Source organism: Solanum stenotomum, chromosome 12 (genome assembly GCF_019186545.1).
Source record: "Solanum stenotomum isolate F172 chromosome 12, ASM1918654v1, whole genome shotgun sequence".
NCBI lineage: Eukaryota > Viridiplantae > Streptophyta > Magnoliopsida > Solanales > Solanaceae > Solanum > Solanum stenotomum.
Window position 1 is genome coordinate 50178390 of NC_064293.1, and position 27408 is coordinate 50205797.

Sequence of the window (27408 nt, forward strand, 5' to 3'; positions counted from 1 at the left end):
TAGAAAACGGAGGAAATGAATAATCGATCGAGACCATAAAAGATTTTTTGCCACATCAACTCGTTTCTTTGCAGTTAAATGAAAATGCTGTCATTTTCTATCAGAACCAACAACGTGGTTACTCTCAAGATCAGATACCTTTTTGGTGTCCAAAGCTAAGTTGTAGCTGAGAGCCACAAACAGAGAAGCTGCACTGATTGAAATACACAACAAGATTAGATGCCGGTAGGGAATGAGCTTCTATATCCACCGATCTGATCGTCTTCTCTATTACTTTGTACCCTGTTAACATACTGTAATCTCCATTGACATGCCATGCATTATTTCACACTAATATACCAGTTATTGACTAAAACGTGAATCCATAAATATATTTAATCATACATCTTCTTCACAAGATGGTCCAAGTACATAGACACGTGATGACCAGGGTAAACAAGTTAGTATTTAAAAAAAAAAGTTACAGCTAAAAATCCTTCTGCGTGTCTCCACAGCCTTCTCTGTGTATTTTTTATATGAGAAATCTGTGACTACAAGTATAAAGATACAAACTTTATAGAACAAACGTGATCATAAGAACATGCAATAGTTACAAATGCTTTTCAACAAACATGTAATAATGAGGTATCATACAAATTATTGCTCCAGAGTCCAGACTAAACTTCACAGTGCAGGTAACCCAACGATACCACAAGATCAAACTGAATCACTTACAATCTCACAATATGGAGCATGAACAGATGCTTTGATTTGGGTTCTCGATAATCTTCTTTTCTGTTGTAGAAAGACAAGTCTCAGAAGCAATAAAGGAAAAGATTAAAGACATCAATGGCTCAACAACACAATGCTTGGACTGAAGATTAAAAACCGGGGGCAGGAGTAGGGAATAGGGTGTAACAGGGCCACCAAAGATTTTCAAATACAGAGCTCTCTCTTAGTTTTAAGATAAGCACATTGATACAAATGTTCCAGCTTTGAGTATTTGCAACTTCAACAAGTAGAACAAAACTCCTAAGAACTTAGGAAGCCCATATTTCATAGCTGCTCTACAAGTTCAGAGTCTGCGGTAATCTCAGGTCACACTAATAGTGGAAGATTGTTTCAATTGTAGCAAAAAAGAAATTATGCACACAATTGTAACATAGCAATTCTCTCACAGGGCTTCAGATAATTCCACAAAATAGAAAGCAAAAAGTAGCACTACTTGCAGGTGAAGAAGTTAAAATAAGTAAATAACAACAAAGAAAAAATAAACCAAATAGGCGTGATGAAAAAGATGCAACATCATCGACTGCACCTCAATTTCAAGCTAGCTAGAGTCAGCTATATGGATCCCCACTAACCATGGTGTTCCCATTTAGACCCGCATCAATCAACTATTTGAAGATTTAGATTCTCAAAATTTTTACTGGTGTATAAAACCATAATCAAAACCGTATGTGGATATTTTACTTCCATTGTGCCATAATTTGCAGAGTGTACATGGATTCTGAGAGATGGTAGTTCAAGATAACTTTCTTCTGTATGACTTTAGGTCTACCTCATCGTTTTTTAATACTTTCAGTTAGTGACCGGTGCATTGGTAGTCAATATGGGACTTTATTAAATTCACTCAAGTGACTTCTTCTCATTTTATCCTCCAAATGTGTCACTTGCACCTCATACCGAATATGATCAGCTAGTGTTTTCGCCTCCACTAGAATATGAACCTGAGACCCATGGTTCTAATTCCACTTCATTGACCACTAGGTCACACCCTTAGGTGTTTACTTGCATCTTCACAGATAGACAAAAGTGTTAAACGTGAAGGATAGTTGCTAATTTAGTGGACATAAGTTCATTGAATCTGTTTGACAAGTATAATGTTCAAACTTCAAAGTAGAAGAAATATTATAGATGGGATCACAAAAATGTCAAATCATCACAACCACCTTCTTTCTTCTCATAACTATACACATTTCTCCATACCACATATGAAAGATTGCAACTAAACAATATCTGAACACCTTATATTCTTGCCTTGAGAGAAATGCCAATCTTCAGAAAATCTTATCAGAGACAATTGACATCACCAGCATAAATATGTTAGGCACATGTAAGGTCAGAAATAAGACTCGCACTTGCAACACTGTTGCTCACAACAGACATAGAATGACAACATATTGCGTAGTAAGGGGAACCTACCTGACTTTGCTTTAGCTAAAGATGGTTGTACAACAGCATGCATGGTAATTACACCATTTGGTAGCTCGCCAAAAGGTGTCTTGCATTGACCAACAGTCCTGCTGTTTTCCAAAATTTTGCCAGCACATATCAATTTTACATCATTTGCCACCTTAGGTGCAACTTTTTTATCTGCAGTAAAAGCAGCTGAATCTTATCAAAACATAGCCTAGTAACCATATAATAAACCAGCTCAGATGAAGAACCTGTTTTCACAAATCCCTGCAGAAAAAAATGGACCGTGGGAAAAGCATGATATAGAGGAAGATGTCAAATGTCAAAATTCAGATGTCTATTCACATTCTTGTACGGTATAAGAGCAAACATTAAGGTGGTTTTTACCAGGATCAAAATAAATCACCTCTACCAATATATGTTTATAATTTGAAAATATATTGGTCTTGGGTTTATCCCCAGTTCGATAGGAGTGAATTTAAGGCATATTGAAGGTTCAGTCATTAAGTATAGAAACATAAAACTGCCTCTTCTAGTTCTGAAGGAGCATTGTCTTGTGCCCCTGACTTTGGCTCTAGAAGAACTTTACCTATAGCAAATACAGAGACCTTTTAATTTTGGCAGATCTTTTTCTTTACTTTTGGATTTGAGTGTACAGGAGGGAAGGGACTTTTTCGTCCAGGATCTTCAGATCCAAAAGTCCCTCATCAAAAGATTCACTTAGACTCGCCCTACAACAACAACAAACCCAGTGTAATCCCACAAATGGGAGACTTAACGTACGGTATTTAAACATTTTTTGACATCATTTAATATAGCATTTTTTCCTATATTATTATCCATATAGTTATTTTTCATATTTAGAGTTATTTTCCTGGTATCCGATATAAATTGTTTGATTTTGCTGTTGGTCAGCACCTATTGAGCAATGTCCTTTGATTGTGCTTAGCTAAGAACCAATAGATCATGGTGCTTTTCTACGCTTCTGGCCTTTGACAACGATGCGCTTATCCTCTACCAAGAACTCCTAAGGTCTGTGGGTTTTTCTTCAAGCTTTCCCAGGCAAAATGAGTAGGGACCAAAATGCTTGTCAATCTTCAATGAGAATCATTTCTGATTTGGTGTCATTACCTTGAAGATCCAGATATCAAGTTCCCTTCTACAGATACTCTCTTCCTATTTCTTGGTACTCTCAACAAATACTTAGCAAGGCTGTCATAAGTACCCTTGGATAGCCTCCAATGGTACGCATTGTATGAGTATAATACACTTGTATAATTCAGTACATATCTGACACTTGGCATACATATCCTACTTTTCACGTAAGACAATATCAGTCATGCAATTCAGAATGTCTATGGTCACATTAGATCTACATCTGAGTCACTCCAGTGATGGTGTTGATTTTGATCTTAAAGATGGATAATCAATATATCCCTGCGGGGTTTTCACACTGTGAATCGTAGGTTGATTATGTTTGAATTATCTAAACACTAGAATATATAACTGTAGTAGTATGTATGAATGCATTGCCTTCATGAACAATCATAGGTGCAAGAATGTTTGGCTTAAATGAATGAGTTAACTAAGAGTATGCTAGATAAGGTTCTATGGTGGATGAAATGGGTTCACAACTTCACGGAAGGTATATGCCTCCATGAGCTACTTGTTAACCCTAGTTATGGATAAACTAACTAAATCTACTTCATTATAAAACAAAGAATACCTCACTACAATTCTTGCCTCATAAAATTCCGGGGAACGATACTCTCTGTGGTTACTTGACAATCAGGCATTTGCAACAAACACTAGCACTTTTGGATTCTCTACTTGACAATAAACATTGTAACTAATAAATCCGCCTTTGCCTAGTTCCATTTAGAAATTATCACAACAGAGTTATAACTATATATCAAGGCACTCAAAAAACTGTGTATAGCACATAATCTAACAAAAGTCAACTTACAAAACATGCAGGTGGCTAGCCTGTAGAACAAATTGTCAAATGATTAATTACAAGATGGTATACATAAAGGAAGATGAAGACAGCAGAGGCCAGAAAACGTCAGAGATGCGAAGATGAAGAGTAAAGGAAGCAAAAAGAAAAACCTTTGGGCCAGTCGGCAACAATCCTCTCTTTGAGGATAGCTATGGTGGAAGTGGGTGAGTATTGAAAAGGACCAATATCTGATCCATCATACAACCGAAATTTGAGTTCAATTAAGTCCTCTTCCGGCATTTGAAATCCCCCACCACCGTCTTCACTTTGTTTTCCGATCCAACCTCCAACAAACAAACCTCCAACTTCACTTGACTTCCTAAATTACCCTCAGAGCAAAACAAAGAAATTGAGTTCAGCACGGCGTTGAACCACTCAAAACTCCCCCATTATTTTTCTAAGAAGAATAAAAACTAAACAGTAAAAGAGAGGGAGGGAGGAACCCTAGACTAGACCCCAAATTTATGAAGCTAAGAAGAAAAGAAATGTAAAAGCGACTACTTCTTTTTCCTTTTTGGTTTTAATAATGAGAGTACTAACTACTGTCTGTCGAGGCGTATACATACGTAGGGAAGGAGAGCAGTTATAAATCCCTTTTTTCTGTTTTTGGACTACTTTATCTTGTAATTTTATTTATTTTTATAAGATCATAAGTTAATTTGAATTGCATCATATCTTTTCTTTCCTTGTTTTTTTCATAAATAATAAATGGATGAGGTTTGTTTGTACCTTTCCTGATTGTGAGAGCCACTATTTTACTAAATATATACATGCATAATTAATAAATTGACCAAAAAAGAGTTACATTTTTTAATTGCATAAAGAGTTAACAAAATGTTTAACCAATTAATCTAGAATCACAATTACGATAATAAAGAGTCACATATCTGAAAAAATTACACTAATAAATAATATGAATATTAAGAGAGCAATGTTACTTGCATTTTAAAAAGTAAAAACTCATTAAAGAAATGGTAAAAATGTGTTTTATTCTTTTTTATTATGATATTACAGTATTTATTCTTATTTTAAAATATGATAACACAAAAGAATCATGGGTCATGTCCATATTTTCGTTTCATCGTGTTTCAACAAGGAATCGAATGCAAACTCAATAGAAAACTTTATAAAGAAATTGATATAAGTAGCTTTTGTTGATACTAGGGTTCAAACTTACAACTCTAGCATGGAAAGCACTTTGCTTATCACTAATTCGTCAATCAATTTAAAATATAAAATTAGAGACCAGAGTAATGAAATTAGGGTTCACAAGTTAATATACATATATATTTACTTAATTTTCTAATACAAATACTGAATTTACGGAAGAGCTATTGAATTCATTCAAATCCCTACTTAGCTTCTCCATGCCATGTAACTTCAAACACATTAAAATAGAATGTTGTTAAAAAGAATAGAACAACCTTTTTACTTTTACGACATAACTCTCTCTATTCTTTGAAAACTAATTTGGTGTTGTGTATTAGTGTTGAAGCCATTCTTTTTAGTACAATAAGAAAAGAGTCGGATAAGTTAAGGGAAAAGGGTAAATAATTGAAGGGTGAGGACAAGGTAAATAAATTAGGAAGTGTGTGATGATATATATATGGGAACAAACTACAATTGCCTTTTTCATAATTTGAATTCTTGTGACCCTTAGCTACAAAACAAAAAAAGAGATGGACTTCCGAAGTAAAAATAAAAATAATTAATAATTGGGTGATCAAAGCCAGAGAGCACCAGCGTCTTTTAAAAGAGGAACTAGTGTGCCATTAATATGAGCAGCCATGATAGTGTCCATGGAGCCAAGGAGCTTGCCACCTATGAAAACAACAGGCAGATCGGAGGATGAATTGGCAAGAAGAGTAAACAAGGCCTGTTGCCAAGTGGTGTTATAATTATCCAATTCATAAACAGTTGGATTGACACCCATTCCACACAAGAGCCTTTTTATGGCATGACACATACAACATGTACTATTGCTGAATATAACCACTGCATTCTTTGAAGCCATTTCTTCCACTACTTGTAGGTAACACTGCTGCATTCTATAGTATAGCCTTGTGAGTGAAAATATATATATATATATATTCATTCATTCATTTGAGAATGTAACTAGAGCTATTATTTATAGTCAAGTGTGAACTCATGTCCTTGTTGTATTTTAGCATTGATTTGGCACCTATTTTGAGGACGTGGAGGGACAAAAGGAGCAGGCTTTTTCAGTATGGTTCCCTTTTTTAAGGAGGACGTATATTTGGGCTCTTGTACTACTTTGTTTAAGTTTAAATTTGGACGGCTGCTTTTGGAGAAAATTAGTACTCCCTCCGTCCCTATTTACTTGTCCATATTTCCTTTTTTGGTTGTCCCTATTTAGTTGTCCATTTTGACAAATCAAGAAAGGACAACAAATTTTTTCCTATTATACCCTTATTTACACTTCTTGAAAATTGTAAAAGTGTATGTTGTTTCCCTCCAATTTATTTCACTTTAATTCAAATAAGTGGTTGTAATTTTGAAGTGAAAAGTTGTCATAAGGGTAAAATTGTAACTTCACTGTGCTAATCATTGTTGCCTTAATCTGTGTGCCATTTCTAAAGTGGACAACTAAAAAGGGACGGAGGGAGTAGTTGTAAAGAGGGCACGTGTTCTTGTTGATGGGATTAGCAGAGTAGCACAACAAAAGGGGAGACAAAGCTTTGTTTTGGAGAATTAAGTGTGTATGAGAAAATGAGCGAGTGGACTGGTTTCTTCCTAGTACCAACAGCAGGACGGCGGAATTAATCAGCTTTTGTTCCATTAATGTCTCTTTTTTACCTTCTCCCGAGAGAGATATGTCACCCCAAATCAATATTCATTGAATCTATCTCTCCACTAGAGAGGTTTTCTAATTATAAAAAAGAAATGTTGATTTCCTTGCTTGTTTACCAAAAAATGTTTGTCTCCAGAATACGTTCATGACCATTAGCAATTGAACAAACATTAATATTCTCTTAGATGATACAAAAACACCACTTGCAATACTAGATCAGTATTTATATAAACACCAACAACCTCCAATCTAGAGACAAAATCACAATATAAGTTACATAGTTACAGCCTAATCTTGTACATCAGACTAGTTAACAAATTAAATAAAAGCTCCCAACAACCCTAAAGTTAAGCGACAGAAGCTAAGTATGAATCTATAGCTCTAAAATAACAACCCAACCACCACCAACTCTCCTACTGACGCGTAACCGGTGCCATCGACTGGCTATATAAACTACTATCACTTGAATAACCTTGATAAGCAATTGAAGATGTGAAAGGAGAAATCCCATTCACAGGAGGGACAAAACCAGCCAATGTTGAAGGTTGCTGGCTTGTTGCGTAAACAAATGCTGAACTAGGCAACTGCCCAGATGTCTGAATGAACTGAGGTACTGGATATGGCTGCATAGGAGGCAAGGGTGCCAATGGTGGAGGCGATGATGGTAGAGGAGGTGGTTCAATTGGAGTTGACTCCCCCCCAGTGCTTGGAAGATTGTGTTGCACTGAATTTGGCTGAGAGAAAAATGTGACGGGTTCTTGAGGATTCTGAGGGGGACCATAAAAAGAGCGGTCATTTTCAAGCTTCATCCTTTTCTCCGGTTGATTATCATGGGAAGATTCTTTAGTTGAGCTGCCTATGACACCCTCGGACGCCAAGGATGAGAGGACATAAGTCAGCATCTGGGCTGAAGACGTTGATGCAGTGAGCTTTGCTGCCACTGCAGCAGCCGCAGACTTCATATCTTCGTCAAGGTTGCCAGATTTTTCATAAGATACCTGTCGAGTGTACATCACTGGAGCAGATTGTTCGCGATTTCCAGATATGAATGTGTGTGGAGCTTGGGAGGTGTTAGCTTCCTTTCGATTCTGCTCAACCAAGATTTGCCCATTGCCATCAAAATTCAGCAACTGTCCGCAAATACTGCCAACCTGATCTGCGTGGGACTGAGCAGCCTAAAATCCAAGTAATGAAACGTCACTACACTGTTTATTAGGAATATGTGTAACCCAGAAAAGCTAGCAGGATAGCATTATCAATACTAATGTGAGAAGTATCACTTCTTTACTAGGAAAGTAAAAAATGCACTGGCAATTCCTTCTCTACATTTTGACTTTTGATGAATAGGAAAGCTGGTAGCTCCGATAGGATTTCCCTTCCCTACAATTTTTTTTCTTATCAAATAAAAAAGGAAAATAACTCTGCAAGTAAGCATGAGGTATATCTCTCATCGTCTACTCAACTATATTTGATTCTCTTTGAAACCAATATCATGTAATCTATGACAGAGCACAATCAAAAGTTCACCACAATATCATAACACATCAAAGAGGAGGTGCATCAAAGACATTTACAAAACTCAAAAACTGACACAGCTGGCCATCCCACAAAGACGTATGTCATGAATTTATCAATGATCAGTTCAACAGATATAAATAAGCACGTTACTTACCTGAAGATGATTGCGTACTTGATCCAACTTATATTCCTGAGGAGAAACCCATGGGACCACTTAATCAGGAGCAAAAGCACAAAAACAAACAGAAAGATGGAAAGAATGCACAACAATGGGATGACTAACCTGTTCCTGGAGGACCTCTCTGAGATGAGAGATGAGGTTTGCCCTGGATGACTCAACAGTTGTTAGCTGCTCAACACAGTCCTTCAATATTGTGTGCTGCCCCTTGAGCTCATCCACTATACCAGATCCATTAAGATGGCCTGAAGGGAAAGGGAGGAGGTCGATAGAATCATAGAAAGTCTAGCGTGACAAACAAGTATCAAAGAAAAACAAATCAAACTACATTTCAACAGAGGAAAAATAAGTATTATAATATGGATTAGATAGTTGAAAACTAAGACCACAATACCGTATGGTTAAGTATTACATTCAATCATGCCCATGAAAATCGGCTCCTCTGACTAGAAAAAATCCCTATACATTTACCTAATAAACACGACTTGGATAAAGCTTTTGTAACTTTCTCTTTTTCTCTAAGTAAGACTGTGAAAGATGATAAATGGCTCTAATGGTGAATTGACTTGGAAGAAAGGTTTCTCTGTAGAGGAAAGGAATAACAATTTTTGCAGATAATTATCCTATACACAATCATGTCCTCCTCTACAATAATAAAACACATACAGTTTCCTTAATTCCCCAGAGTTTGAAGACAAATTGAATTGGTTACCATAACAGCAAAAGGTAGGCAACACATTTTTATTTTCAAAAAGATTATACACAGTATGACCCTAAGCAAATTTTAAACAACTACTGTCCTCACAACAAGTAACTTCAAGAGATACGGGTGTTTGATAACTTTTAGCTAAAATTGATACCTCATTTTTCTGTTTCATTTGATATTTTGTCATAATAAGCAATACATATATGATGCTCCCAGCAGAACAATTTTGACATAAGAATCCAAAACCGGTAATTTCCAACATTTAGTAGTCACATTCTAACTCGACCTTGATCCCATACCAGGAAGTATAAGTCAACTTATGTGTTATTGTATGAGAATAAAAGTCAAGAGTGAAAGATCTTGGAATTTTGAGAAACAGGAAAATATCTGCCAAACCAGTCTAGGATTACATTGTTAATTTGAAGAAGTAAAACTTGGTCCTCAGTTATCTTTGTCCACACCTAAAAGAAGTTTTAAAAAAAGAAGGTACAGAACCGTGAGGTATCAAGTTTAAATTCCAGCAGCCGCCAAAAACACTGTGGTTTCTTTTCTTCTTCTTTTTTTCTGATGAAGAAAAACACTGGTTTCTTCCAATCTGCCTAAGCCTTGGTGGGCAAAGCTACCCGGTGCCTGTGCTGAATGGAAGTAGTAGGTACCCGGTGAAATAGTCGAGGAATGCACAAGCTAAACCGAACACCACTATTACAAAAAAAAAAAAAAACTCTCCTATTCCCATTTCTATTTCAGCAGTCGTGTACCTACCTCTGTCTGTGATATTACATATTCAAGCATGTTTAACCTTTTTAATATTTTTTTCGAGTAAGTTTTACTTCTCTGGTGAGGATCTTTTTTCTAATAAGTCTTCCTCCATGAAAAGATGCAAGTCCTTACACTGAAATCAAAAAAGAGTTTCGTCTCAGACTCTCAGTCTGATAAGGTATCCCAAGGTTTTTTTTTCTCTATGGAGCTTCTTAATCAGCCAGATATAGAAGCAAAACAAATAATTTGAAACTAGACATGTAAGCAAAACAATTGAATGTAGCTTTTTAATTGGTAAAATTAAGAAATCGGAAGAAGCGGAATAGGAATGAAAAAAGGAAACTTCACTTGGGGAAAAAGGAAGCCAACAAATGATGATAAGCCAAAAATAAAGAAGTAAAATATCACAAACATGCACACACTCTTGGAAGAAGGAAGCCCTTTCTTCCTACTTTTGTTTAAGCTAGGCATAGGAATTTCACTCGCAGGCCAGCAAAAGCTAATAGACATCCAATTCGGATATTTAGGCAGAAAACTATCATGTATTAGTGAGGTCTATTTAGTTTTGTGGAATTAAAGGGAAGTCCAAATAATTGACCCCAGAAAACTAATTATTCATTTAAACAAAACAGAGTTGTATGGTTCAATTGGAAGATAATTGTCTGGCAACTAGAGAAACCCTCGCAAAAGGAATGAATTGTTTCTTTTGGGCCACAGTAACATGAACTGGACAAGCCAAGCTATGTTAGGAACACATTACAAGTGGAAAAGAAAGGGCACCTGGATTTAAGTCACTCCCAATCTCCTTATCTATTTTTTCAACACAGCTAATAGCATTTTTAGCTCTGCTCAATATCGCATCTTCATCAATTTGACCACCATACAACATTTGATAGCTTGAAACTATTTTGTCAAGGGCATCTCCAGCTGAGTTTCTCTGCATACCAAAGAGTTCAATGAGAAGGTACTATCATTTTCAAATATATAGAAAATAGAATGAACAGCTAAAAAAATCAGGAACAAAAGATCAGGATGAAAAGGGAGACCAACCACTTTGCCTCCACTATGCTTTCCATTCCCAACATTCTTTCCAGCAAACTCTTCCTTCAGAATCTGCCCTCGAGAACCAAAGACTTTTCTCTCGTCCCAGATACTGATCTGTGGTTATCAGAATAAAATGGAGCATTAAGATGGGCAGCATGTCAGTCCCACAATGCCAAGTCAGAATAAACTCTACCCAGAATAAAAGATTTGATATCATAGCAAATTTGCATCCAATTTAATCATGCTATTCAGGTCAATTTACAAAATAAGTGGCTAATCAAAGTTAAAACTCATGGCTACAAGAATTGCAATCAGTATAACCATAGTATAGGACTCGCATTGCATGTCCATATCACAAGTTCAAGAACATCTTGTCAGTCCTCGATATATTTGTAGGCTCTTGAAGATGAAAATGCAATAGGAATCACCCTGAAAATGTTGTCTAGCTAAGTGCTGGAATCAAACATCTTACATCTATGATCTAGAACAAGGTCAACTAAGATACAATTCAATAAGTGGTTAACCAGGTGGGCATTCGATGTATAACTCATATCCATACAATAGCCTTGGTGTTTCTCCTGAAGAAACTTTCATCCTGAATGCAAGTATTTCAAGGGTAAGAGAAGTGAAGGCAGGGAACAATTACTTTTTATTTGTCGAATCACCAGAACAGATAAATCTACTAGTAATTGTTATTTCATCTCTGACCAACAATCATACAGCACAAAAAGGTGTTGTTTCAACTCAACACATTTTTGGCCGGCAATAACTGTTTTGAAAGGAGCAGCCGAGACACAATGACTAGATCCACAGCAGTAATAAGAGTCATACTCAATTTCCATTTTCCACAAATACTGTTCTTACAAATGTTACTCCAAAAAGAAATGGAACTACTAAAATTTAGTGCAAAACCATGCAGGACTCTGAATATGATAGGACAATGTCATATGGAACAGAAAGCATTGACCATATTCCTGCCTATTCATGGCTAAGACTTGACCAGCAGCTTATAAAATAAATGGTTGATACATAAAACCTGAAATCACAAGGAAAGGAAGTTGTCCCAAAAGACCTATAATTTATTAAAATCCATGTAAGGTTTTCGAGAAACTAACACAATGGAAACATAAGATTCATATAGGTGATACCAATTAGTTGTGATTTAAGCTAGTCAAGATGGTAAGCTTACATTAAGTTCAATAAATGCTAAGAATTAGTCTGTTTGGATATTTGTATGCCAATAAAGTCTAAAAAGCAATAATTATTAAAGTACAACAAATTATTGATCATAGGAGTGAAAAATGCCCAATTGAGTGAAATGGATAGAGAGGATTTATGTAGCCAACCACAACTAGCTTGGAATTGAGAAGTAGTCGTTATTTTTGTTGCACATAGCTAGATCTGTAGAAAAATGAAGGTTCGTCCCACTTCTTACCACAAAAACAATCCAAGCACACTTGGTGGACTATATGGAACCAGAGGAATCATGAGTTTCTAAGAATAGGGAGAGTAATTGTAATCTAACTTCGCGTTTTTGGTGTAATCAGATTTACTCTAATGAAACTGTCACTATCATTGATGTTTTAAACTCATTATAGGGATAGGACAGTTCTCTTAGAGTTCCTTATGTAAATATCAGTACAACCCATGTACTGGTTTACAGAAATAGAAACAGTTGCCAATTTCAGAAAGAAAAAAAACATATCACAAAATAATTAGGAGACTCGGTTAAGTCTATTTAGCCGAAGTATTTTAATTTCATATCTTGCAAACTGGATAACTTCAATGATGGGCTTGCATATCTTTGACTTTGAGGCTTCAAGGCTCAAAGCTCCTAGGTTCAATCTCTCAAGTAGCAAAGTAGTCTGACGTAGACTTGCATTTATTTTCTTACCTTGCCGTGGGTATCATGTGACATATTCATGATTACTCATCATTTGAGCGATACACCTTTTGCTTCTCCTTAATTTGACGCTATCGTACTATCATCGCTTCTCTCTAAAATAAATCTACAATCTAGTATAGTGAAACAAAATACAACTCCCTCTTGATAACACATGGGACTTCCTTCTTTGACAACAAAGCTCAGAGATTGAACGTTACCTATTACTTGATCAGAACACCATGTATGGGGAAATCTTAGGGAATCTTAAAAACTTAAAGAAGAGATTTGTCAGGAAATTCAGAATTAGATGCATAACCTGGGTCTTCCTCTCGGAATGCTAACCATCCACAAATATGAATCTCAAATGCTACATACAGCTGAGTGGACTAAAACTCATCAAACTCATTTACCCCCTATGGCAACATGTGGAGCTAAAAATAAGGAGCTAGAGAAGCATACCAGCCGCAAAGCAGCGTTTCTTCCAAACTCATTTCCATTTTCAATAACATCACGAAGAGCATCTGGAAGAACCTTCCAAAATTCAGCAACAAATTCTGCGCCCTTTCTCCGACTATTCTGAAGGATGTCATTTGCAAGGTAAAGAAATGACAATCTCTGTTCACGTGGTGAGCAATGGAATTGCTGGGCCCAAGTTTCCACAACTTGTTTTGCTTTGGTCATGTGAAAAATACACCAATGTGATAAAGCTAGTTGGAGTTGAGGATTACAAAAGAAAACATTTGTTAAATAAATAATTGCTGAAGAAATAAATGAGAGTAATTTTTCCTACTGTACCCACAAATTCAAATTCAAGAGAACGAAAGTCCAATATTTTATTTTATTTTTATGATAAGGGAAACACGCAGCTGCTACCCTTTGGGTGCGCACAGGGTAAAACCTCCGTTTCTATGCAATAGCTTGCAAACCACACGAGAGAGGTAACCCGCACTAGGCAAGCCCGATGCAATGAGCTCGACCCAGAAAACAAACCTCATGTTTTCGCCGTCAAGAGGTTTTGAGACCTCCAACATGGATGTCCCAAGCCCAAACCACTGGGACACCCCGAAGGGAAGACGAAAGTCCAACACTTGTCCTCATTCTTTTTCTTATCCACCAAATTAAACAGCAGGAAGAAAAATAACTTATTTTTGTTCATTTAATCTCCTTTGTTTCTCCCTAGTTTTCAAACATGGAGTTAGTTTCCATGCCCCACCAATTTGTTTCCTGAAAAACTGGATAGAGGGGATAGCATAAGATTAAATTATTATCTACTTAAAAAGAAAAAAATTTAAGATCGAATGATTATCTAAGTAGCAGGTAAAAGTTAATGGATACTTTCAATGCTTTGCTGTGAACTATTGAGCATTTCCAGCTTATCCACCAAAATTTGTGTATTAAATGTGCTCCCCATTGTTTCGGAAGCAATATTCATCAACTAGTAAGCCGCAAGCAGACCTTTAAGAGAAAAGCACACTCTGCCAGAAACAAACTAAATAAGTACGATATCACATTTGTGGGAGCGACAAAAAGTATTTGACTAGATAATAATAATTTAGTAGGACAAATCCTGTCAAATCACAAGTATAGACATGAGAATGATGCCAAACTTAGAAAAAGGAAGCACTTTTATGGGTCAAAGGATCCATTTTGAAGAAGCAGACAAGAATGTTTCGAATCAAATAAGTAGTCTATGTTTACACTTATTCTCTTAACAATATAGATTAGTCCACAAATTGCATTCCAGGGATGCCTATTGTGTGTCCTGACCATTTAAGGATAGCTCCTGAAAAATGAGTCTTTCTAAGTAGTTCCTAAAAAGCTAACCAAAAAAAATAAAAAAGGATCTCCCAACTGTGTATGGGGAGGATTTCCGGCAGCTGAATATTTCCCCTCAGACAGATACATTTACCGAATAGCTCTTCAGCTATCATAACGGATACATAGATGTAAAAAGTATTATAATGTTTAACCTCTAATATATTCCGTGCTTGCAGTTGCAATTCATTCTATGATACCATACACACTTTTTTCTAGAATAAAAAGATACCATACACACATTGTGTCCATATCTGGCTAATTAGCACAAAAATAACAAACTGAGCCAATTTAACACACATTCACCCCCATAACTTGGAATAAAATCTATGAAAAATCGAAATTGTTAGGAGTCCTGATTTTACACATGCTTAACAATTAAAATACCGTTCTTTTCGGCAACTTAATAGTTGAAATATCATTTAATGTACCCTTTCTAAAAGTTGGAATTAATCACCAGCCATCCCAATCCTACCTTTTGGAATTTTGAAAACACGGCTAGCGTCAATCTGTTGCCTTACCAGTGAAGAGAAGATTGGATCTTTAGCCTTTGAACATTGCATTACTTATATTTAATCAAAGACATATCAACATAAGTTTATCTCTAAACAAAGGCAAAACAAAAAAAGAACAGAAGGAAAAGTTTTAAAAAAAAAACTAACAAAGCAGAATTGGCATGTCAGTTCAATTCCTAGGTTTCTAGGGTTAAAGAAGCTCGCAAACAAGAAAATCAAGAATTGAAAAAAGAAAAGAAAAGAATTAACCCTAGAATCAGAATAAGGAGAAGGTGGACAGAAGAAGAAGACAAACCAGAATGCAGCAGAAGTGGGTAGCGGCGAAGGGAATTGGGAGAAACAACTTGTTTCGTAATATTTGAAATTCAATACATAATTAAACCCGACTTACAGATATATATACATACAGATACAGTAGTTGTTGTTGTAATAATACGCGACTTCAAACTCAAAGCCCATATCTAACCAAACCAAGTTGGGTTTAGCTTCCGCTCGTGAACCTGTCCAATTTCCGCACCTCTCCTTCCTTACTCATTTTAATTACCTTTATAACCCCTTCTCTTTCCTTTTTTCTTATCAAATACCAGTAATCACTAATATCATGAAATTTATAAAATAATACTTAAAATCTATCCGTCATTAAAATTAAAATACTATATTATCTTACATAAAAAATTACGTATTAACAAACATTAATAATGTAAAGAAAAATGAAAATTATTGCATCTTATCATTTATCCTTAATAACATAAACATAAATTAATGACTGTAAAAATACATACCATGATCTGTAACATAAGCAATGGTGTTAGTGAGCCACTCAACAGGAGTAAAGTACACAAATATTTAATTGCGAAGAAGAAAAGGTTCATAATCTTCGTTCTTTTAAAATGAGAGGAAATTCCTCTATTTATAGACAACGAAGGATAGTGTGAATAAATGTTTATTGTGCCTTATCGGAAAGGTTACATTTATCTGGAAAAGTTGCAACCCTTCGGAAAGGTCATAACCTTTCATAAAAGTCGCAACTCTTCATTAAAGTCACAACTATTCATTAAAGTGCAACGTTTCATAAAATTCACAACTTCTCGTGAAAGAGGAAGGCTAGTTTTGTAAATAAATAAATTAAAAGGGAATGTTGATTTGTGGTGGCGCCACATAGGCGAACCTAAGGTTTTCTTTTATATATATATATGATGTATTTTCTTTCTTTCTTTTTTATTAAGTACTTTGGAAACGGTTCTAACAACTTAGGATTTAATAAATTTAATATCTCAATTTGATTGGAAATGTTTGTATTAGATTTAGTTGCAATGCTTGTTCGAACTTTAAGTATGTTTAAGTATGTATTTGGTCATTGGATGTGGAGGCTCGGAAAAAATTGATTGAGAAGTTTGAAAATGCAGATCATGTTCAATAGGAAATCATAAAAATCGTGTATATGCTTATGCCTATTAATTATTTTTGTTATGCAATGTCATATGAGGTTTGTGTATATGTTTCTGGTTAATCGATAGATATTTGAGAATTGTGAGATTGTTCAATTAAAGAAACTTTGTTGAGAAAAATTCAGAGTTTAATTATTTTTGAGTTGTGGATCTCACTCAATAACACGAATAACTTAAGGCGAAAGATCTAAGTCACTAACACCCCATGTGTGTACCGTGGAGGCTACCATCCACTCAGTAGTTAGGTTTATATATACTATCATCCACTCAATAGTTAGCATAGTACATAAGTAAACTTTTTGTGATTTCAATATCCTCAGTAATACAACAATGAAAGAATTTCCTAGACATTTCCACAATATGAATATATGATATATTGAGTGAATCAGATACTCAACTTTTCTTTATTTTCAAATTGCATAACGCCCTTCATATATAAAATATAAAGGTACATCAGTTTATTCACATTAAATTCTAAATTCTTGCGTCACACATATGAGTAGTACTTATGATGGCTCTAACTAGTTTTAAGTCACTCTTTTATTAGCTCGATTTTCTCCATAGCATGATGAAGTAGATCTGTCTGAAGTAATTATATTTCGTCAATTTCACACCATCCGATATGTGATCTACATCTTTGTCCATACAAAGCTTTGAATTTTACAATTCTAATGTTTGAATGGTAGCTTTATCATATGTAAATTCAATAAAGGGCAAGTGATCACCCCAATTTTCTCTAAAATCTAAGGTTGTCTTTAACATATTCTTGAGAGACTGAATGGAGCGTTTTGTCTGATCATTTGTCTATGGGTGGAAAATGTATTGAGATAAGCTTGTATTCCCAAACTTTTCTTAAACAACACCAAAAATTGTTGTGAACACAACACCTCTTTCAACTTGTCCTTGAGTTCAAAACATGTATTACAAGTAAATAATCATTGATTTTCACATTATCATGTAAGTTTATTTCACTCATGATATATATTTTATTGTTATTTTATTCATGGTACCGATTGTAAAACTTTGTCATCGTTTAATTAATGATACCAATTTCAAAATCCATAAATGTTTGATTTTTTACAAGTTCAAACTCCACAAAATCGTTCCTAAAATTCAAACTTCAGTAACATTTTGAACAAATGTGTTGAAATTCAACTCAAGTATGTATGTCATGTTTTGTGTGTTTCATATTTTCTCTACAAGCATTTGTTCGGAGTAATATTTTTGCATTAAATGGTCACTTTCTAGTTATATTTGAAATAATAGCTAAATTTTGATGGTTGATTTGAAAACTGATCATCCAGTCTAATTTTTACGGTTTTTAATAAATGAGCTCGTTTGGATTGGCTTAAGATTGACTTCTAGAAGTGTTTGACAAATATAAAAAAAAAATAAGTTACGAAGTGTTTGGCAAGGTAAAAAAAATGACTTAAAATAAGTCAGAAATCAAAAGTAGGTCTCTCCCTACTCTTTTTTTTTACTTAAAAGTCATTTCAGTTTAACTTTTTATTTTTAATTTAAAAAATATTTTTTTTAAGTCAATCCAAACAGGCTCTTAAAACTTCATAGAATACTTTGGTAGAGTAACTATTTCTCATATAAAAACTTGATATTTAAAAGGTGGCACTAAACTTGACTTCTCAAGTAATATTGGATATAATTCATATTTGTAGGAATCCTGTTTCAGATGTATTCTAATTTGCCAGCTCTACCCGTTGCGTCTAGGACCCTGATTTAATCAACAAAGTTGTTTTTCGATACTTTTATTCTTTGTCTCAATTTATGTGTCACTTTTTTTTTAATATTTTAAAAAAAAAACCACCTTTCTAGATTGAAAATAAACTTTAACTTTGAATTTCTCTTTTTTTCTTTAGTCTTTTTACAAGTATACATTTAGTGTGTCAATTGTCAATCTCTCAATTTGGAGATAACTAATTTCAATTCAATTCTCTATTTTACACCCTCAAAAAAATTCTCTCTTTTTAATATTATATTATTATTTTTATTTTTTTATTTCATAATATAAATCTTTTCTTATTTTTCCAAATAATCATCATACATAATCGTCATGTAATATAAAATTTTATTTGTTTCAAAATCTACATGTAATATAAATTATATTTTATTCTAATTTTTAACAACATAAAATAAAAATGAAATCATAAAATACAATTACATAAATATTGCATCATCATGTAAACTTTATTTTAAATTTTATAGAAATACTCAATTTTTAAGATTGTTATGTTGCTCCTGTAAAACTAAAGTTTGGCATTATATTGTCGAGTATATAAAACTTAAAAGTAGTAAAAGTGAATTGGGTACATGAAACAAAGAATTAAAGTTTAAAAAGTTAATTAATTGAGTACCACTACAAACATAAACAATAATCCAAAAAAAAAAAAAAAGCTACAACACAAAAAGAACGTTATTGATCATCAACTGATCTACCTCTCTCTCTTAACAGTTGATTATTATGATTACAATTTCTTCCTCCCCCATGGCGTAGCATTTCCATCGAATAGCTCATCAATGTCTGTTTCAATTTCTTCAGGTTGGTACTTTACATACTTCTCTGTCTGCCTTCCCGGAGTAAATGTTTGACTAAACCTTCCCAAGAATGACCTGTAGGCTGGTATAACCATGTTTGATATGGAAACTCTCAGCTCCGACTGCAATTGCTCGTCGCTAATAACCCAACTGCTCTGCGTCTTGTGTATCTCGTCAAACAATGCATTGAAACTCTTGAACCTCTCTTTCAATATTGGTTTATTCACTTTCCCATTCACATTCAATCCCTCATGGTTTAAACATTGCAACAATTTACCCCACGTTTCTCTTTGGTAATTCTTGTGGTACTGTCTTAGATCTGAAGATCGCTTTCTGTACCATTGATCCCCCATCAGGCTATTGATCTCTGGAGATCCTTTTATTTTTTGCAAGATGTATCGTCCGTTATTCATCATGAATATTGAGCTGAGTGAAGTGTCTTTGTAAAGCCTTGATTTTCCCTCCAGATTTGAATCCAATAGATCCATGACTTTTATCATATGCGTCTCGAAAGGTGATAGCTTATTCGATGATGTATGATGATTACTCTGACCCGCTTGTGGATTTTGGCAGTCAAAGTCTGATCCCGTGGCTGAGTCAGCTCTTTCTATCATCTGATGTTCTCTGAATACCTGCTCTAAGGTGTCTCTGTACTCGCCTACATATTTCAGATAATTCATGATGTAGCGAGTTAACGGATGAACAGCACCACCTGGAACCGGTGTCTTGTTTGAGTCCCCCTGGATTGAGTTTTCCAGCTCCGAAAAGATAGAAACCATGGATTCTCCTAAGCGTCCCCGACTCAATGTAGCTTCAGCCTTGAGTTCATCAGCGTAAGAAACCGGAAATATCTTATCCACCAAAGGAATAAAATCCCGCAAAGTCTCATAAATGTCGAGAAACTTGAAGAGCTTTTCAGCAGCCCGTTTTGTCATGGAAACGGCTTCAGCGAAATTAAGGAGTTGGATCATCATACCTCGAGACAAATTGCTGAAGATGGTCTCAGAAATTGATGGTTGGTCCCCAAACACGGCATCGGCGAGCTTGCGTTCACTGGAGAAGAGAACATTAGTGCAGTGCCTGAATGTTGCAATCCAAGCAGTAACCTCTCTCTCCAATGGTTCCCAATTCATCTTTTGCACATCGTCGATGCTATATTTTTCAAACCCAAGCTTATGCAAGCTTTCCTCCAAAGCTTTCCTCCGTGCGATGAAATAGACCTGACAGCATTCTGTTTCGTAGCCTCCTGCAATCAAGGCTTTGCAAAATTTATTCAAGGTGGCTACGATTTCCTCAGAGTAGCCTGGAAATTTATTTTCTTCAGAAGCAGAGTAGTCTTGTTCTGCATCTTGATTGGTGTCTGATGATGAATAAGAATTAGGGCTAGGCTTGGCAGAATAAGTGTCTGAATTGGTGATATCTGAATCAGTATTGATCTTGTAATCGTAGAGGATTGACTTGTATTCTTCCTCTATGTAGGACATTGCTCGTTGAAGAACACCATCAACACGGCTGATTGAATAAGCATATTTGTACTCAGAAGAAAATCGACAGAGGGAGGTAAATAGCTTGGAGATTCGATCTACAATATCCAAAAATGATGTGGCTTCCTCCTGAGCTAGCTGGCTCCATTTGACGGGTGCATCGCCACCATCATATTCATCAATCTTAGCCTCAACAAGAACAGCAAATTGTTCTACAAACACAGGAACATCGGGAGGCTTAGATTCATCATCATCCCCTTTTAAGTTTGACGATTCAGAGATAAATTGATCTATTTCTTCTGAAACCTTATCGAGATCAGGAGGCAGGGGAGAAGAAACTTCAACCTCGTTGTCAGGTTTGACGTCGTCTGTCTTGGCACCATCATCATCTGTTGTCTTGATGACTCCATCGTCTGTTGGCAGTTGTCCAACAATCTCTGCTTCTGTAGACTCTGTTTCATGGGGAGGAGGAGTTTCGTCTGGAATATCTGGCTGTTTGTCATTGGATATTGTTTGATCAGAAGTTTGTGTTAGATCCATAATTGTAATTGAGTGAGTGAGGAAAGGGAAACTTTACAATTTAGAAGGTGTGTGTGTGTAGGAAAAATTGAGCTAAAGAGTAAACAAATTGAGGTGTTGAAGGAAATGTGAAAAGTGTACGTTGTGATTGGAGATGCAGCGAGCAAATCGACGAGAAAGGAAATGTGTGCGGATGCACATTAATTAGTTAGTTACCCTTTAACTTCCACTCTTGTCCACGTCTAATATTCTAAATGCCATAAACTTGCACGAATCAAGGACGGCCTCTACCACTCACCATCTCCATACAACATTCGCATCTAATCCAAAATATTACACTACTTTGCTTTTTGGAATAAACAATGGTAACCTCCATTTTATTAAAATCAAGATAAAATTAATTTGATACCCTATCTTAAGTATGAATCATGACTTCTATAAATACATTAATGTAGTTAGAAATAGACGACATAGACTTGAGATACACACATTCTCTCCAAACAGTGAGCTTATATAACATCATGTTGTAGTCACTGTTATGAAACAAATGATTATGGAAACATTGATAGATTCAGGAAAGATTTTATGTCCAAAAATGATCACTTTTAAAAAAGCAAAATGAAGCTGAGTTAACATTTTAAAAAAAAAATTCACTCGTTTTTTATTTATAAAATTATCAATTCAAACCAATAAATGAGAAATTGTTTATTAGATGACATAAAACAAGATTAGGGATAGGGACGAAGAAATGAGGAGGAGGTGGAAGTGTCAACAACAAATCAGGTAGAGAACCAATTCCAGGTAAGATAAGTTAGGGAAACAAGTCATGATGCCAAGCCCATTAGATTGATTAGTTATGTAAGTGTACACAGGCCCGACCCATACGTATTATTATTAGGAATATTATGTGATTGTAAATATGAGATTAGAGGAATAAATTATTATTAAGATGTTAACCCTAGCTAGATGGGAAATGCAAGATGCAGATGGAGAATGTGATTAGGATCGGAGAAAAAGAAAGAATCAATGGGTCCCTATTGTCCATGCTTTGGGATCGGGAGCAAGAAAAGGGGGATCAACTTGAAAACCAACACTAATTACGTCCCTATTGAGGACCCTCCTAATCCTATCAACTCTCATCTTCCTCCAGGTTCCCTTCCCTTCCCATCCCATCCCATTTCAATCTACAAACTCAAACAATGTAAATGGTTTTTCAACAAGTAGTAATGATTTTCTTTTTTAATGCCAGATAATCCCATCACACTGCTGGAGCCCAGACAGCAACTACTGATATCAAAAGATGATTCTCCTCCGAGAAGCAACCTTCCAACTTTTTCTTACCGGGATCTTGCAACCGCCACAAACAATTTCAGGCGAGAATCCATTATCGGGGAAGGTGGCTTTGGGCCAGTATTCAAAGGGCAACTTACAACTAGTCAGGTGATTTTCACTATATCTAATGTCATGCTAAAAGAAGTGCATGTGTTTTGGTCATTTAAAAATTCATCATCATTCTTGTAACCATTCAGGTTGTGGCTGTTAAGAAGCTAAATCATTCAGGTCTTCAAGGGGATAAGGAGTTCTTTGTCGAGGTTCACATGCTCTCACTGATGCGCCACCCTAACCTGGTTAATCTAATTGGTTACTGCACTGAAGGAGAGCAGCGTCTTCTTATCTATGAATTCATGCCTCTAGGATCTTTGGAATATCATCTCCATGGTAATTATATTCTCACTCATACAGTTCATGAGATTTAATTTGGATTTCTAACAAATTAATTCTTATTTGTCTACCTGCACCAATCTGTTAATACTCCCTCCGTCTCATTTTATGTGGCAATATTTGACCGGACACGGAGTTTAAGAAATAAATAAAGACTTTGAAATGTTTACCAAATTGCCCTTTAAAAAGTAGATTTTTTTTTCTCTCTCCTCATAAATGTATTGGAGTATTATTTTAAGATTAAGTGGGACCAACAAGGATAAAAGAGGAATTATACCTTTATAAACTTACCATATAAGGAAATGTGACATTCTTTTTTGGACTGACCAAAAAGGAAATGGTGCCACATAAAATGGGACAGAGGGAGTATTATTCTTCAGAGCTGTAGATTCATGCATTATTTGCTATTAACTTTTGGATCATCTTTGATAGCTTTACTCAGTTAGAGCCCATTTAGATTGACTTAAAAAAATAGCTTTTTAAGTCAAAAAATATAAAGTTGGGGAGACTTACTTTTGATTTTTAACCTTTGAAAGTCATTTTAAACTTATTTTAAGTTATTTTTAACCTTGTCAAACACTTTCAAAAGCTAAAAATGACTTAGAAGTAGGTTTGACCAACTTTTAAACCAATCCAAATAGGCTCTTAAGCTTGAAACAAGTCCATTTTCAGAATATCCTTGAAGATATGAAGTTATTATTATCATTCTTTAATACTCTTTCACTTCTGTTTTCATTAGTTTTTGTTCTTTATCGAGGAAGTCTTCACTTCTTTACGGCTGCACTGCCAAATTTGATGGATATCAACTGCCCTTCTTTTACTCCTCTCTGTATTATTCTATTAACCATGCATTAAATTTGTTGATCCTATTTGTGGTTGTCTGCAATATGTCTGCCAAAGTTGTTACTATGTGTGTTTTAGCTTGGTGGGAACTTTTCCAGCTTCACTTTGCGTGATTTGAACTGAACTTTTTTTCTGTAGAATTTTTTTAAAATTGAAAATGCATCAGAGGATGCAACTAATATATGCATTTTTCCTCTAAAGTATAAAATGTGTTGATTAAGAGTATAATGTGCAGATATTACGCCTGACATGAACCCATTGGATTGGGATACCAGGATGGTAATAGCATCTGGTGCTGCCAAAGGCCTGGATTACCTTCACAGCCAAGCTGATCGTCCTGTTATCTACAGGGACCTTAAGTCGGCAAACATATTATTGGGTGAGGGTTTCCATGCTAAACTTTCTGACTTTGGTCTTGCAAAGTTTGGCCCAATTGCAGACAATACACATGTTTCAACTCGGGTTATGGGCACTCATGGGTATTGCGCACCTGAGTATGCTGGAACCGGAAAACTGACTATGAAATCAGACATCTATAGCTTTGGTGTGCTCTTGTTGGAACTAATTACTGGATGTAGAGCAATGGATGACTCTCGCGAACATGGAAAAGAAATGCTTGTTGACTGGGTAATCACTTCACATTTAATTGATTGAAGTCAGTATATTTGGCAAGCTGGAAAATAAACCAACTTTGAAACATAAATACATGTAACAAATAGTATAAGTTTTTTGTTTCACTATTTAAAAATGTTTGTGTGTCCTTTCTTGACTCTACTATCTATTACTTCATTTTTGAAGCATAAAGTTTTATGAGTGTTGCATAGTTCTATCGACATGTCAAAGGTATTTTGGTTGAAGGTCTCTGTCTTGGAGGAGCCTAAAGTTACTGGAAAATGAGAATGACTGATCTATCCAGTGATTAAATACCATCTTTGCACGGTTCTGACCATTGAAATGTATCATACGCTAAATCGTTTCATTTGTTTTTCTGAATGAAAAGTGTTGAGATTATTGATAACATTAGGCTCCTGTTTTGTCAGTTCCTGTTTGTGCACTAACGGTGAAGTTTCCTTGCCCCTTCTCAGGCACGTCCTATGTTGAAAGACCGCATGAACTATGTACAATTAGCGGATCCAATGTTAAGAGGCAAGTTTCCACAATCTGTCTTCCGCAGGGTAGTAGAACTGGCCTTAATGTGTGTTCAGGATGATCCCCATGCTCGACCTCACACGAAAGACATTGTGCTTGCTTTGAGTTACTTTGCATCCCAAAAGCATGATTCACATGCAGCTCAGTCAAATCAGATTGGATCTCAGGGAGACGGGAGGACATCCCCTGTTGAAGAACTAACAAATGGAAGCTCTGTTGATTTTAATGGAGCTCAGATCGATGTAACTGAAATAAGAGCTTTGAACAAGGATCAAGAGCGGGAGCGAGCTGTTGCAGAGGCCAAGAAGTGGGGCGAGACCTGGAGAGAGAAAGGGAAACAGAATGCGGATGATCATTTAGATTATAAATCAAGATGGTGATTGCAAGTTAGTTTCCTTGTCAGAGAACTTCGGGTTTCTATTCTGAGATTATCATAAACACTACTAGGGCAGCAGCAGGAACATTTACTCTCATGCGAGTATCTGTGGCAGAGCTAGCATTTTTATTAAGAGGTGTCAAAATATGAAAAGGTTTACGCACAAAAGACACATAGTATGTATATAAAAAAGAAATTATTTTATCATCTACAGAGTGTAATTTTTCAGCAAAGTGACACCCCCTGGATACATTTGGGATGTATTTGTATGCTTGACATAATAAATTCAATAGAGATTGTTTGACGACACAACAGTATATGGCATTTATCATTAAGAAGTACTACTAATTAGGTTTTGTTTATGTTTGTTCAAGTACTAACCAAACAAACAAGATGTTTGTTGGAAGATTATGCTGCATTAAAATATAGGCATCCACATGGATTAAGGATGCAAGAGTAATAATGTAAGAATTGTACTGTAGAGAGATTAGTAATGCAGGTATGGATCTTCTTATTTCACTTTTTATCCCTCAAAATATCATAAATAAATTCATGTATGGGTCCATGGTTCGGTTTAAATTGGTTATCGGTTAAGATCAAAACCAAACCAATTTGTTTTTAAATTTCTAAAATCAAATCAAACCAAATGAAAAAAATAATTGTTTGGTTGTTGTTGGTCTGAACTGTTTGGTTGTTGTTGGTCTGGTTCAGGTTTTTTGCTTTTTTCTATTTGAAAGTAATTAATTAAATTTGTTGAGAGTATACGCATCTCAATAGACACAAACACCTAATATATGAACAATCCACAAGAAAGTTATTAGGAATCCAATTAAGCAATAGTAGAGTTATTATTACACGAATAAAGAAAATCAATCAAGAAAAAATGTGACTATCTAATGTGACGTAGGGTAGGTAAAAATTAAAGTGATAAATTTTGATGGACTTGATTTTAAGGTCGTTTTGGGAACAAGTTATCCCAAGAATAATTATCCTAGGATAACTTATCCCATCATGTATGTGTGATAACTTATCCATCACTATGGTATAAATGGTGGGATAAGTTATCTCAAACATGGCAACCAAACAAGAAACAAATTTTTTATTCCATCACTATTTATTTTTATCCCTCACACCAAACAACCGTTTTTAATAGTTGGGCAAAAAATTAAGGGTGAGCTTGAGAAAATGGTAAAGTTAAGACTTAAGTTAATTAAAATTAACAAAATATTTATATTTTATTTATGAATAATATATAAATAATTATGAAATTTATATATATAATTTCTCTGTTTGGTTTGGTTGTTTTTACGGTTTTTTTTTTAGTAAAACCAAAATCAAACCAAATAATATCGATTTTCAAAATTTAAAACTAAACTTAATTAAACCACACCAAATATTGATTTATAATTACTTTGATTTAAAATGTGGTTGGTTTGATTTTTTAACAATAACCATGAACAACCCTATATAGGAGTACTCCATTATTTATGGAGACAACAAAAACAAATTTAAGTGGGGAAAATAAAAAAGGAAAAAAAATAAGGTCCTACCGGGAGTCGAACCCAGGTCGCTGGATTCAAAGTCCAGAGTGCTAACCACTACACCATAGAACCAATTGAAAACATTCTTCAGACTAATTTATAATAATAAAATTACAATGTCAACATCATCTCGTGCCCAATCACCAATGTTAATTTTCAGTCCACAGAAAAAGGTTTGGCGTTTAATTGAAAAATAACATACTCCTACTACATTCTTTTATTATATTTCTTTACCTTTAATAATACTTGTAATTATACGTCAATATTTGAAAGTTTAATTGACATCAATTCTATTTACATTATTTACGCACAATAAATATTCTCTTTTTTTTTCCTGATGAACTCCTTAAAAGTGGAAGAAATAATA

At 35.1% G+C, this 27408-nt stretch overlaps 5 protein-coding genes and 1 non-coding gene across 6 annotated transcripts; 1 reads left to right on the forward strand and 5 right to left on the reverse strand.

The window, feature by feature from the left end:
- Window positions 1-481: 481 nt before the first annotated feature.
- Window positions 482-4657, reverse strand: LOC125849167 (membrane-anchored ubiquitin-fold protein 4-like). The gene is made up of 3 exons (XM_049529192.1): window positions 4288-4657; window positions 2185-2355; window positions 482-774 (listed from the first exon to the last, which is right to left on the reverse strand). The coding sequence occupies exons 1-3, from the start codon at window positions 4415-4417 to the stop codon at window positions 719-721; spliced, it is 357 nt and encodes a 118-aa protein (XP_049385149.1). The 5' UTR covers window positions 4418-4657; the 3' UTR covers window positions 482-718.
- Window positions 4658-5900: 1243 nt separating this feature from the next.
- On the reverse strand, window positions 5901-6191 carry LOC125847519 (glutaredoxin-C8-like). Its single transcript, XM_049527121.1, has one exon. It carries the CDS (start codon window positions 6189-6191, stop codon window positions 5901-5903), a length of 291 nt encoding a protein of 96 aa, XP_049383078.1.
- Window positions 6192-7178: 987 nt separating this feature from the next.
- LOC125847842 (uncharacterized) lies at window positions 7179-15854 on the reverse strand. The gene is made up of 8 exons (XM_049527549.1): window positions 15705-15854; window positions 14415-14554; window positions 13539-13786; window positions 11201-11308; window positions 10931-11087; window positions 8791-8930; window positions 8662-8697; window positions 7179-8164 (listed from the first exon to the last, which is right to left on the reverse strand). Exons 2-8 carry the CDS (start codon window positions 14509-14511, stop codon window positions 7403-7405), a joined length of 1548 nt encoding a protein of 515 aa, XP_049383506.1. The 5' UTR covers window positions 14512-14554; window positions 15705-15854; the 3' UTR covers window positions 7179-7402.
- A 3481-nt stretch (window positions 15855-19335) lies between these two features.
- Window positions 19336-21431, reverse strand: LOC125847837 (exocyst complex component EXO70B1). Its single transcript, XM_049527545.1, has one exon. The coding sequence runs from the start codon at window positions 21429-21431 to the stop codon at window positions 19338-19340; it is 2094 nt and encodes a 697-aa protein (XP_049383502.1). The 3' UTR covers window positions 19336-19337.
- Window positions 21432-22436: 1005 nt separating this feature from the next.
- Window positions 22437-25802, forward strand: LOC125847521 (probable serine/threonine-protein kinase PBL7). Its single transcript, XM_049527122.1, has 5 exons — window positions 22437-22560; window positions 22660-22850; window positions 22940-23129; window positions 24211-24602; window positions 25061-25802. The coding sequence occupies exons 1-5, from the start codon at window positions 22437-22439 to the stop codon at window positions 25502-25504; spliced, it is 1341 nt and encodes a 446-aa protein (XP_049383079.1). The 3' UTR covers window positions 25505-25802.
- Window positions 25803-27041: 1239 nt separating this feature from the next.
- Window positions 27042-27113, reverse strand: TRNAQ-UUG (transfer RNA glutamine (anticodon UUG)). The gene has a single exon. It is a non-coding gene; the product is annotated as a tRNA-Gln (tRNA).
- Window positions 27114-27408: the final 295 nt, after the last annotated feature.